The 13,948-nt window shown below is 47.1% G+C and overlaps 1 protein-coding gene across 10 annotated transcripts in view; it reads left to right on the forward strand.

The window, feature by feature from the left end:
- celf2 (cugbp, Elav-like family member 2) overlaps window positions 1-13,948 on the forward strand; it is a 472,545-nt gene that overhangs the window by 420,892 nt on the left and 37,705 nt on the right. For 9 of the 10 annotated variants that reach the window (XM_068005125.1, XM_068005127.1, XM_068005132.1 and 6 more), the window contains 2 exons: window positions 2,712-2,948; window positions 12,130-12,193. In XM_068005125.1, the coding sequence (XP_067861226.1) occupies window positions 2,712-2,948; window positions 12,130-12,193 (301 nt within the window). The remainder of the gene's footprint in view (window positions 1-2,711; window positions 2,949-12,129; window positions 12,194-13,948) is intronic. The other variant, XM_068005126.1, reaches the window with a different exon arrangement.

Consider the following 13,948-nt stretch of genomic DNA (forward strand, 5'->3'; position numbering starts at 1 on the left):
CCGGTTTGCTTACGTCAGCTGGTCGTAAAGCCCATCGAAGCTGCGAACTGCCACTTTCTACCGAACCTGCCGCCACTTGTTTCGGCAGCTGGCCGATGCCGCTATTTCCAGCTCTCCCCACCCCCCCCCCCCCCCCCCAACCCATCACCACCCCAGTGGGCGCCCCAGCCGCATCAATACTGACCCAGGGGCCCATCCGCTCCATGTAAGTAGCCAGACCCCAGGAACTCTGGTGGGTTCAGGCTCTTAAACTGTGCCGCGTGCCCAAAGTCCCACTTCGCCATTGTTCTGGCAGCAAAGTTGGATCACAGGTTTTTGGGGTCCAAGCGTTTAACTTCCTCTGGGTACTATCTTTGTGCAATAGTTAACACCTTGGTGGCAAATTGCTGCCAGTGATATTTCAATGCAACCCATTAACCCATTTGTTTTTTTAAAAATAGTACACAGAGGGAATTAAACCCCAATGCTGCAACTAACTCAAATCACCGCTGATCATTTGAGCTTGACTTGTGTATAATGAAGCAGGATATTTTGTTAAACTTGGGATTTGTTGATCGCTGGTCTCTTTTATTAAGCATGTTCTGAAGGTCAGTTTAATTTGCTGCTGTTCCTGAAAACAACACAGCTATGTTTATGAAGATGCATTAGTTCCCATTTTCCCCTGTTTGTATTTAATATATTTGCAAACATTTTAATGCATTTTATGCAAATTGTTCTCGACCACTTTTTAAGATGAAACCCTTTTTGCTTTAAGAAGACTTCCGTCTTTAATGCAGCCTCTTAGAGCTTCACTTTGTATTTAATTAGCTGCTCAAAACGTTTGGAACAGCCAGCCCGCACACTTCAGAGGTAATGTCACATTGTAACTTCACTCATTAACACAGTGGCCTCCTCTACTGTCAGTTCAGGGACATCTCATATGAGAAAGTTTCTCACTGGATCCAACAATAAGCAAATAAAAACATTTATGTAAAGGAAGTTTTGAAAATGGTCTGTTTGGAAAATATGAACGTCAGCACCATCTGTTTCCATGGTGATAATTATGGTCTAGATACTACAGGCTTCTTGTTTTTTTTTAGTTTAAATGGCTTCTTGATGTTTTTTTTGTTGCCCTCGTTTAAAAAAAATACGAAACCTGTTCTATGTAATTTTTTAAAAAATCATCCGTGTGAAAGAAGCGCTGAGTTTATTGGCATGCCTTTAAGGAATTAACTCATGGGTAGACGTTTGTCTGGGCCCATCTGCCGGCGCCTGTCGCTCCTTTGCAGGCTGCTCGCCCGTTGCGAACGACTAATGTCGGGCAGTTGCTGACCAAGCGAGGTAAATACCGGGCGGGTGAGTGGGGGTTGGAGCGGGCAGTGTTGTGGGGGGGAGGCCTCTCCTGCTCCACGGGAAGGATTTTTTAAAATTTAAATTACTTTTTGTTGGCTGCCGTGGGGGCCAGCTGCACTCTTCGGATATACAAGCCCCTATAGACGTCCAGTTATTTTTGGCAGGGAGTTTTGGCTGCTGGGTCGTTACGATTAACCTCAGCGTGTGAGCTTATGATTATCCTTTGATCCCATCCGTGCATGTATATCGGGTTGAGGACAAGTTTGGGATAACCCCCCACAGTCGAATAGCATGTCAGTGCTCACTGGGACTGTACACGGAACAATGGCCACTTGAGCTTCAGTAAAGGAGGGTCTTGGGGGAGTGGTAACTCAGCACAGTTCAACACTTTCAGGATAGGACGCTATATAAAGGTAGGATTAGTTAAAATAAATAACATTGTAATCTATGGGTCATGGATTTTTTTTAATGATTAGTGATTAATAGATTTGCCAGGATTGAGAGTCTGCTCTTTCACACAGCGAGAGGAAAAGAGATTCAATGAAGGCTTCTTCCATTGGTGAGATAGGTTGAATGTGCGACTCACCTGCAAGCCTTTTGATCCCGTCTTTATTTTGGAGAGGGGGATTGGGTGGATTTTGTGATTGACAGGATCAGCTCCGTTTAAAGGTGGAGCTGCAAAGATTGTGCGCAGGGCAGCTTTAAAAACAAAAGGCAAATGTGCAGACTTTTAAACTAAAAAGCAAGGAGCCTGCTTTTAACCATTCTGAGATTCGATTGACATCCTTCGTCTCTCTTGAACGTTAGAGGGTATGTATTAGAATTCTTACTCATTATGTTTCTAATCTGATCTGAGAGGCGCAAAGATCTTGTTAATAAGTTTTTTTCGTGCAACAGGGGAACAAAATTTAAACCTTTCCGTGCTGGGTAATTTTTAGTCGACTTTCTATGTTGAAAAGGTTTAAAAGATGGATCGGGGTTCAGAGTTGGGGGGTGGGGTGGGGGGGGTGGCAGAATGGGCCAGGGTTCCTGCTCCTGATCGCTATCCATCGACTCCTGCTAGAAAGTGCTGATGCGTGATCGTCAGGTGATGGGACTCGGAGGTGATGCCCTATATAGTCGAAAAGCCTAGTGACACTCACGCCTCGCCTCACGCATGAAAAAATGGAAAAACTTGGGGCAAGGTACCGAACGTTAGCTGGCGGCTGTGGAACTGTGTACCCCTTCAGGAGAGGAGTGGTGGGGAAAAAGTTGGAGGTGGGGGAGGGGGTAAATGTCTTTTTAAAAAAAAAAATAAAACAGCGGATGGGAATGTGTGCAATACGTTCAGACTTGACCTTCTAACCTCAATCCTAATCGTGTGACTCTGTCTGCGACAGGGCTGCTCGTCGCCAATAGTGGTCAAGTTTGCCGACACTCAGAAGGACAAGGAGCAGAGGCGCCTGCAGCAGCAGCTGGCCCAGCAGATGCAACAGCTGAACACCGCGACCTGGGGAAACCTCACCGGCCTGGGTGCCCTGGGACCACAGTACCTGGCTGTAAGTGGTCATTGGGGATCCAAGAACAGTGGCGAAATTGGAACAAAAGAAGTTTTCGTACCCCAAAACATGCATACAGTCAGTCTTTTTTTTTTATTTCTTTCTTTCTTGATGCAGCATAACATGGGCAATGTGATTGGATGTCAGTGATTTTATTTCCTTCGTGTGTCTCGGGGAGGGGGCGGAGGAGAATAATTCCCTCTGTACAGTTGGGAAAACGTTGAATATTATCAGCGAGCCTCAAATTTTTTTGCTTTGTGGTTTACGTTGTGCGCTCTCAACTTTCCAAGCACCACAGTTTTCCAGTCTTCTCCCTCCCTTCGCTGTTTGGCTCCTATCCTCCAGCTTGTGTTCCCAGTAATCCATGTTATTCTGGACCCCAGCAGCAGCTCCGAGACACAGTCGAAGCCTCGTACATAAAGTGTTAGGAAGTTCTCAACAACGCTTCCCCCTTCAAAAGAAAAAAAAACTGAAAGAACTTGCATTTATATTCACGACTTCAGGAAGTCCTAAAATGCTTCACAACCAACAAAGTACTTTTTTGGAAGTGTATTCACTTTTGTAATGTAGGAACCGTGGCAGCCAATTTGTGCACAGCAAGGTCCCAAAACAGCAATGTGATAATGACCAGATATAATGATACTGCTTGAGGGATAAATATTGGCCAGGACACTGGGGAGAACTCCTCTGCTCTTCTAAACAGTGCCATGGGATCTCTTGCGTCCACTTGAGATTGCAGACGGGGCCTCGGTTTAACATTTCACTTGGAAGACGGCACCTCCGACAGTGCAGCACTCCCTCAGTGGGGTGTCAGCCTAGATTTTGTGCTCAAGTCTCTAGAGTGGGAATTGAACCCATGACTCCAAGACAAGAGTGCTACCCGCTGGGCCACAGCTAACACATGCAAATTAAAATTTATCCCAAAACAGATGAACCAGTCACTGCTGTTTCTGGGGTCTTGCTGTGCGGAAATTGGCTGCTGCTTGACTATGCGACGCTGCTTTAAAAGTAATCCATTGGCTGCGAAAAGCTTTGGTAAGGTGGGCTGAGATTTCTTTCAGCCTTAGGCCGAGCTGACGCTCCAGTTGGGCAGCCGCGTTGTCAGTGCTCACCGCGTTGAGCCAGCCAGCCAGCTTGCACAAGAGATAATGCCAGCGTTGCTTCCTGGATCAGAGCCGTTTGGCATTGCATTGGCCCTAGGGGTGGAGAGGCTGTTATTGTCAACTGAACGTTAGCCTAGTTAGTCAGAGTTTGACCTTTCATCGCATGGAGTCAGTAGTTGAGAAAAGGCTCTTCTCGCTTTGTTTCAGCTCACGGTGAGAAACCGTAGCCTCACAGCCCCTGTCGGTGATATTAGCAGATAGACACTTAACGCAGTCAAGCGACACTCCCCGTCTGGTCTTTAACCCGTTAATTTTCCGCTAATATCAGCAGCAGTAATTTTTAAGTTTAGGTATTGTCCGGTAGTTGACCATTCAGTCACTCGTGCAGAAATGGCTTTTCCCAGGTCTGAAACAATCCCAGACCTGAATCAAACCACCACGTAAATTCAATACTTTATATATGTTAAAGAAAAAATACCCTGCAGTACTTTCAAGGCAGTAATCTAATCTCAGGGCTGAAGTGATGATTAGACACTGCTCGAAGTTTACAATCAGATGCCCTCAGGAGCTCAGATGAGACTTTAATCCTAGTATTCACACCCAGGCATTTACATAGAATGCACAGTAAAGAAACAGGCCATTCAGCCCAACTGCTCCATGCCAGTGTTTGTGCTCCACATGAGTCTCCTCCCACCCATCTTCATCTAACTCTATCAGTATATCCTTCTATTCCTTTCTCCCTCATGTATTTATCTAGCTTCCCCTTAAATACATCTATGCTATTTGCCTCAACCACTCCTTGTGGTAGCGAGTTCCACATTCTAACCACTCTCTGGGTAAAGAAGTTTCTCCTGAATTCCCTATTGGATTTATTAGTGACTGTCTTATATTTATGGCCCCTAGTTTTGGTCTCCCCCACAAGAGGAAACATCTTCTCTGTCTACCCTATCAAACCCTTTCGTAATCTTAAAGACCTCGATCAGGTCACCCCTCTGCCTTCTCTTTAGAGAAAAGAGCTCGCGTTCTTGTTATTCTCCCCTGAATTGGTCATCGTTAAGAAGCACTCTGTCCTCTTGACTTACGTACAGTGTGATCGCTGAGGTTGCCAGTCCTCGTGCTACACTGGAATCTGGTGTGTCCCATCGGCCGCTGGTGTTAATCTATATATCAAATTTGTACGTAAGTGAATTGGACTGTAACAGACAATTTTTCCCCTAATGCTGTCATTTATGTTTACTCTTGTGTGGAAGCAACAGTTACAGTGTTTAAAACCTGAATTCCGCGTTATCAATGTTTGAGAAGGCCGAAGGAAGGTTTTTGTTTCTCTTGGCATGGAGCAGCCAATGAATGCACCTCAAAGGAAATTGATACAGAACCTGCAGCACGATACCAGTCAAGAACAATTCGGGGGAAAAAAACATCCCCATAGCCTCACAGATGGCTCAGTGGGTCAATATACCAGCCTGCTGCTGAACAGGAGAGCTAAAGAAGGTTCCTTCCTCCCATCTTGGTTTGTGCAGAGTTAGCTGAACCTAAAGGAAGTGCTTATGAGGGTAAAAAGAGAAAGATGATTTCCTCTGGCTGGTGAACCAGTAACAACTGAGTTTGTACCAGAACCATAAAGGGAGAGGATAGAAGAATATTTTCACGCAGTGGGTTATTAGGATACGGAATCCATTACCATTCAAGACAACTCAACCACAATGTTTATAGAACTTTACAGCATAGAAGGAGGCCACCAGACCCATCGTACCTGTACCAGCTCTTTGAAAGAACTATTTAATTAGTCCCACCCACCTGCTCTTTCCCCATAGCCCTAATTAAGAGGGAATTAAATAACCACTTGAAGAAAAATATTAAAGAAAAGAGCAGGGAAATAGAGTAAATAGATTCTGGTGCACAAGCATCATAGGCCGGCATGGCCTTCTGTGCTCAGGTGTTTAGGATACTCTTGTTGACCGGAAGTCACCGGTTACAGTTTTGGCTTAGTCCACAGGGCAGAAGAGTCAATTCTCTCTCAATTCTCAATTCGCTTTATTAACGTTATTAGATCATGTACATACCGCTTATACGTCTGGTTAGATATAGGCATGCAGTTTACAGCAGGTTATACAGTTTTATACTCAAACTAGGATTTAAACGCACACCCACTAGGTTTCCCTGACTAACACTCCCTGAGTGGTCACAGAATAGAAAGGATATTCTATTACCCGGAAAGGAGAGATAACGCTGGCCAGGCGATTCGTTCTCTCTCTCTCGATGTCGTCTCTACGTCCCTGACGTAGTCTCTATGTCCCTGACGTAGGGTCCCTACTTCCGCGGTGGTTAGTCTCCAGAGTTTTCCTCACAAACACACTGGCCCCAAGCCTGCAATTCTTCAGTTTTAACTTCAAGCCTGTCTTTTCGAATGATCCTGTCTTCTCCGGTTGGCTTAAAGTTGCTGGAGTGGTCAGTGTCATCCCCTGATTGGCTCTGTTCCAAGGGGCTTGGTAGCATCACCTCATCAGTCCTTATTTAGGAAAGGAGTAGTGTCTAATCAGAGCTCCTTTGTCCCTCTAAGAAGCAGAACGAATTGAAACCGGTTCTGGCCAGTTCAGACCAGTGACTGAACTCCAGGTCACTTCAGTTCAAAAGTCAGTCTCTTCGTTAGCAATTCGAATTAAACTCAATAGTTTTCTGCAGCCCCCGGCCAACACTCTGATCTCAGCCTGGGCAGCAGTTGGGGTACCAAAAATGGCCCCTGAGCAAAGGAAGGAGAAAAAAAATATCAGCCAGAGTTCCCGCTCCTGTCTGCGATCCTATGACTTCTGTTGGAAAGTGTACATGTGTAGACACAACGATAATGCTGGGCTGTGATTCCCTCCACCCGTGGCAGAACGGTCTGTCAACACGCACCATCCGGGCTCGTGCATGAGAACGGCCACATGGGCGTAGTAACATAAGACGGTCAGCGGCTGTGGATCTGGACCCCAGAAAAAGCCAGCGCTTTCCGAGACAACAGGGAAAAGGAGTGAAAATTGGGAGAAAAAAATAATTAGCGTAAATAATTAAAACAACGAGAAGACAACAAGAACAACTTGCGTTTATGTTGCGCCTTTAATGTAGTAAAATGTCCCAGGGCGCTTCACAGGAGCGATTATCAGACAAAATTTGACACCACACCTTCTCTGCCTGTTAGTAATACTAGCAGAACTTTGAAGTACAACAGGGAATGTGTCGGTTCTCGCACCAAGTTTTGAAAATAAAATGTGTTCAGTGTTTCACAACTGTACAGAGAGTATACGGTGGGAGGGGGGGTGGGAATTGCTCCTGGAGAGGAGAGAGACCGAACCACAGTGTTAACTTGTTGTATGTATTGGAAGCCACTGTGTTTTATTAAGGGCACGTCATGGAAGGGAGTGGGGGTGGGGGGGGGGAAGGGAGTGGGGGTGGGGGAAGAGCAGTGGTCAAACAACGTCACACTAATGAAAATGTGTTTAAAATAACAAAAGACACCTGAACCTGTTTCTTCAAATGATGTTCTGTGTGTCCAGCTGATCACCACATTTAAATTCTGCTGCCACTGTTTAAACATTTATTCAAAATGCGAAGATTTTTCACTTTCACCTGATCCAGGGACAAGAAGCCTTTTGTTAACTGGGTTAGCCGTGTCTGTAACTCTTTCACAGTTGTAAACAATTTTACAACACCAAGTTATAGTCCAGCAATTTTATTTTAAATTCACAAGCTTTCGGAGGCTTCCTCCTTCGTCAGGTAAATGTTCAGGAGCTCCTTGAAGTCTACGCATTTATACATCACAGAACAATACATGGTGTTTACAGACTGCCCCTGCAACTGCCCGTTGCCTTGTCAACCCCAGTCCATCACCGGCATCTCCACATCTTTCACAGTTCAGGTAGACACGCTGGTATATTTTCCTCTGTCTGCTGATGTGAATGAACAATCACAGCGTGTACCGGTAATGCTGTATTTGCGCTCACGTTAAGCAACTGGATGAAAATATACCCGGCTGCGAGTTTGCACTATTAGCGATGCTGATTTTAAACTTGCCCCCCTGGCAGGTGTGGTGCACACAGATGTTGGACTGGATGCAGCATAATGTAATGACATGTAATTCGAGAAAGTCTAACTGTTGTGCTCTGGTGTTGTCGGCGACATCAGGTATATCCTGGGTCTTTTTCAAAAAAAAAACAAAAAATGGATCCTTTACCTCCTCGGGTTGGACGCCAGTGTCCCCACACCTACTCTGTCTTCCTGGGTAGGCGTGGTGTCATGGTCATTCTCGGTTAGGTTCCTCAGGCAAGTTTGAGCAGCAACTGAAGGGACCCTTCTCCCTTCCCCCTCACCCCTCTGTTTTATCTCCCTCTTTCCCCGATCCTTCCCTCGCTCCTCTCTCGTCAACCCACAGATGGGACCGCGAGCTCGACTCGCGTAAAACAAGAATCAGGCTCGAGGGGCCGACTGGCCTCCTCCTGCTCCTATTTCTTATGTTCTTTAACAGCCTTGATAGCAGGTGTCAGATCTGAAGCTGAAGCCTGGGCTGCTTCTGACATAATCATTCCAGTGACAATCCCATCTGCTCCGTAGAAATCTGTGGCGAAATAAGCCTCCCCTCCCGGCCGACCGCAACATCTGCTGCCTCGCAGTATTCCCCAATGTCATGGCAACACGCTGGAAATGTCCTGACACTACCAGCCCCCCACAGCTTAGTCCCAATAACAAAATGGAGTCACTCCACATGACGACATTTTGCTTCACTTCATGTCAAGTTGTTCATTGTGCTACGTTTACACAGCTGCAAGACTCACTGTGGGATTTAAAGGAGGACTCAGTGTCAAGCCCATTTTTCCGAGATGGAAATCACTTCGAACAAAGCTCAGGCTTTCCACCACAGCATTTATTCTTGAGCTGCCTCATTGCAGACAAGTGTGTTTGTGTGCGTGTGTACACGTATGTCTGTTTGTGCATGTATATGTATGTGTATGTATGCCTGTCTGTGTGAGTGTTTGTGTGGGTATATGTATATCTGTGTGTGTATGCCTGAGTGCATGGGCCCGATTTTAGCACCCGCTACCGGGTGCGTTCTCGGCTGGGGGGGGCCCCGAAAATCCCGAAATCCAGGTGCGGGACCGGATCGCGCCTCGATCCCGCCCACTTCCGGGTTCCCCGATGACGCGCCGGCGTGCGCGCGCAGCCCCCGCTGGTGGGAATCCCGCAGGCAATCAAAGCCAGCGGGATGCCACTTGAGAGTATTTACTTTGCTTGTTCAGGTCATTAACTGACCTGATTAAGGGACTGTGTGTGATTTTGGATAAACATTGGAATGTTTCACACAGTGGGGGAAACACTCCCAGTTGAAATGGACGTGTTGCAGCTGTCAGCCTGTGGCAGCTGCAAAGGTCCATTTGACAGGTGGCGGGGGGAGACCCTCACCCATTGCAGGAGGCCGCTCTGTCACTTGGGACAAAGTTTGGCCTCCACCACCCTCCTCCTGATGGTCGAAGTCACCAACCTGCACACTTACCCCGGGGTCCGGAGACATGTACCTACCTTGCGGACCCCCTCAGATGTACATCTTGCGGATGGGGTCCGCCGTAGCTGCAGTCATGACCTCCTCGGAGGGCGAACAGCATCACCAGCCTCGCCATCCACGCCGTCCACCTCTGACACGTGGAGCTCCACAACAGAGTGCTGTGACACATCCACCTGTACAGCAGGAGGGAGGGCTACCGCAGAGAGAGATGCGTCACAGAGGGCACTACCCTCGCCACAGGGTCCACAGACCGAGCCTCAGCCTCCTGGACCTCTCTGAGCAGCAGTGCACACGGAGGCTCAGAGTCACTCGACATGTAGCCGTGGACATCTGCAGCCTCTTTCATGCCAAGCTGCTCCTGGCTGGCCCGTGCACCATCTTCCTACCTGTCGCTGTCAAAGTCACCACTGCCCTCCCGAACTTCTGCTCCACAGCCTTCCAGGCTGCAACCGGGGACATCCCCGATGTCTCTCAGTCGTCTGCGCAGAAGAGCCCTGCAAATACACCTACACCCACTCTGCAGTGACACACTGGGTGGCATCAGTGGTGGGTCCTCATAGGGATACCCAGGAGCGGGCATTATTGCAGAAACCGGACGGGATTCGCGAAGACATGGTAGTAGTGGTGCCAATATAATGTGTGATGTGAGTTGTTCTTTAATTCAATAGAAGTAAGAACCATGACAAACCCTCAAACACCCTTGTGCATCCCCTTCATGCTCACGACACGTTTGCCTTACGCTGCCTACTGCACATATGTGATGCATGCCCTGTGGCTGCAGCACAGGTGGTGGCAGGTTGAGTGAGGCTGGCCGTGAGAGAGATGCACGAGAGGGTGAGTATGGGATAGAGCCATGAGATTGTATGAGGATTGGGTTGCGTGGTAGTGGCGGGGTGAGTACTCGCGAGGTGAGTAGGTGCAGGTAAGATGAGGATGAGGTTTGAGTGGGTATGAGGGGTGATGTGACAGAGTAGTGTTGGCAGTGCCGAAGGAGATGTGGGGTGGGGGCAGTGTTGTGGCAGACGGAGTGTAGGGGAAAGACTACGTGTTCTCACTGTGGCTGACCTACTGAGGTCATTGGAGCGCCTCCTGCACTGTATGCAGGTGGGCGATATGTTGGTGGCGCTGCTAACCCCCTCTGCCACCTCGAGCCAGGCCGCCTTGGTGGCAGAGGCAGGCCGCTTCCTCCCACCCGCCGGGTGGAAGATCTCTGTCCTCCCCCTCCTCCTCACCCCATCTAATGATACCTGGGGTGAGGCATCATTAAACTGGGAGTAGCCTTCCCCCTGGGCTGCTCCATGCTGTAATTTTTGCTGTTTGTGGCAGCATCTGTCAGTGGAGGACTGCCCCTTTAAATAGAGCGCCTCCAGCTGACAGATCTTACTGCGCATGCGCAGCCCGCCCGACGCGCAGATCAGCAGCGGGGAACCCGGAGGAGCAGGTAAGTGGATCCAATTAGTGTGTTGCCTGCTACGATCGCGCGGGCAACCCACTAATTTCACCGGGCGCGTTTTCAACGCGCCCGCTGGCCCACCCGACGAGAACCCGCACCCCTGGTAAAATCGGGCCCTATGTGTCTATGTGTAAATGTATATCTGTGCGTGTGTATGTGTCTATATGTATGTCTGTATATGCATGTGTGTATATGTTTGTGTTATATTTTCCCTATCTCAATACATAAAAAGTGTCTGTAAATATGTACATACGATACATGTAAGTACTCACTACACTCATGTTTTTAAAATGCATTTCTCTATGCAACCTCTGCCCCGTACCCAAAATGAGAAAATTCCTCTTCTGAACTCGTTCTTTGTAGTCCAAGGTTGAATGAAAAGGGAATAACTTCATTAAGATATAAAATAACACTACATTCAGCCGCTCAGTCTTAACCTAACCCGCCCACGTAAACTGACAGGATCCAATCAGCCACCCGTTTTACACCCCACCTGATTTTACTTTCCATTTGGTTCCTGAAGTGAAGTGAGAAGTGACCCTCTCTATTGCAGAACTGTCTTGTCACGAGAACTCAACCAAAATTGGCGTCTTGTTTTGTGCAGGGAGAAAAGAACATCGCAGGTGCTCGTCCCCATATCCCACTGCTCTGTGGGCCAGCGCACCATCATATACAACAAACTGCCTCTTCTGAATCCCTTATTGTTTTCCTGACACAACAGCTGCTATCACAGGGTTGAAAGCACTCTTGACCCTGGATCTGTGTTATCTCCAAGTTAACTGTAGTGAAAAACACTCCGCATTCATCAAAAAATGGGAGCAGGGTGATATAGGTTTAACACACGATGTACAAATCGGCTTTGATTGACAGAGTCTGGTTGAATGTACCCTACTTGACTATGGAGGGTTATAATTAGTCACGGTATGTTGGTTTAAATGGATGGTTTTTGAGGTGTTAAACTGATTAATTGTTTTTAGCACAACAACGTTCTTGAGCCTTTATCTACCTGGCCTTGATAAGGATTAGACATTAATATGGATTTATGCTCAACGCCAGTGGGAATGCTCAGTATATCAGTGAGAGGCTGGAGAATGAGCTGCTGAACAGAATTTTAAAAAATCAGGAGCTTAAATTTTCATATTACAATGGGATTATTTTATTTATTCACAGCTCTTGCAGCAAGCGACCTCGACAAGCAACCTGGGCGCTTTCAGTGGCATTCAACAGATGGCGGGTGAGTAGAACCAATTGCACTTTCCTTTTGTTCTGTAGGAAGTGGCATCCAACTAATTGCACACTTTCTTGTGTCACTGTTGTGTTGTGTTGAATCATTCCCATTAGACGCAGTTTCACAGGACACGAGCCGGCTGCTATTGTAGGATCTGCCCCACTTTAGTTGTGGTGCCAAATGTGAATTTGGCCAAAACAAAATGTCAGCTCACTGTGCATCCACTGGTTAAAAACCGTACCAGTTACAACAACAATTTGCATTTATGCAGCGTCTTTAACGTAGTAAAACATCCCAAGACGCTTCATGAGCGATTATCAAACAAAATTTGACGTCGAACCACATGAGCTATTAGGACATGTGACCAAAAGCTTGGTCAAAGAGGTAGGTTTACGGAGTTCTATTAGAGGAGGAGACAGAGGCAGATAGGTTAAGGGAGGGAATTCCAGAGCTTAGGGCCTAGGTCGCTGAAGGCACGGCCGCCGATGGTGGAGCGAAGAAAATTGGGGATGCGCAAGAGGCCAGAATTGGAGCACAGCTCTCGGAGGGTCGTGGGGCTGGAGAGAGGTTACAGAGATAGGGAGGGGCAAGGTCAAGGAGGGATTTGAAAACAAGAATGAGAATTTTAAAATTGAGACGTTGCCGGACTGGAAACCAATGTAGGTCAGCGAGCACTGGGGTGATGGGTGAACCTTTGCAATGGGGAAAAAATGACACCTCGAGTTGGGGCTGTAATATAAAGGCAACATTCGAGTTCTGGAGAGCTAGATCCAAATCCAGCTCAGTAGGCTTGTCACCTTTATCCAAGACCAGAACCAGCCAAGTCATAGGCGTGGGATGGTGTAAGGGGCTTGAGTTCTGAAGTTTGCTTTGTTACTGTCGATGATTCATTGAATACCTCAATAACATTCACCTCCACATCACCTCCACATCATAAGACACAAAAGCAAAGTGCAAAAAATGGACTAGAAAGAAGTAGACTTATGGTGCCCACTTTATATTTTATAAATTCCAGAGCAACTAAAAAAAGTGGACTATCTGGTCCAAAATCAAGGCAGGTGGTGACCCTAAGTTCAGGGATGGTGAGTGAACTCACTTTCTGTGATGTTTATGATTACTCTCCTGCGTCACAGAGAAATCAGCTTAAAACTGAATTGATATGGTAAGTATGGGCATGCTGGAGTCATTTAAGGGATTTGATAAGTACCCGAGGGAAGTAGACGCTGGGGCAGGTCACGGAAGTAAGATTTAGTTACATTTACCTTCTCGGTTGGTAACTCCTAGAGCTCGCACGATTGCCTTGTGAAGTTGGGGAGGAATTTCCTGGAGTTTTTCCTGGATCAACCGTAGGTTCTTGCTCTGTTCTGCTTCGTCCCTCACTAGTTAGCATTACTCGTGGTTGGGGGGAGGACACCATCCATGGATAGGGTGAGGACTGATCAACCTGATGATCTCTTTAGACCCTTCATTTTTATATATGGATGGAGCGATGAAAAGTTATTATCCCAGGACCGAGGAGTTCTCTTCTCCCCAGAAGTAAGGATCCCTTTCTCGGGATGAAATACCTGTGAGTGCAGGTTGCCAAAAGTAAATGGTTTCCATTAGGGAACATTGGACAGATTGCTTGCGGCTCTATCCATTTAAATACTTTTTATAGTTTCACAGCTGGGGTAAAGACTGATACTCCCAACACCTTGCCCATTTTTTTGTGATCACAGATAAATTTTCCCCAAAGGGATGGCATTACCTACACCATTAAAC

The sequence above is a fragment of the Heptranchias perlo genome, chromosome 24 (genome assembly GCF_035084215.1).
Source record: "Heptranchias perlo isolate sHepPer1 chromosome 24, sHepPer1.hap1, whole genome shotgun sequence".
Taxonomy (NCBI): domain Eukaryota; kingdom Metazoa; phylum Chordata; class Chondrichthyes; order Hexanchiformes; family Hexanchidae; genus Heptranchias; species Heptranchias perlo.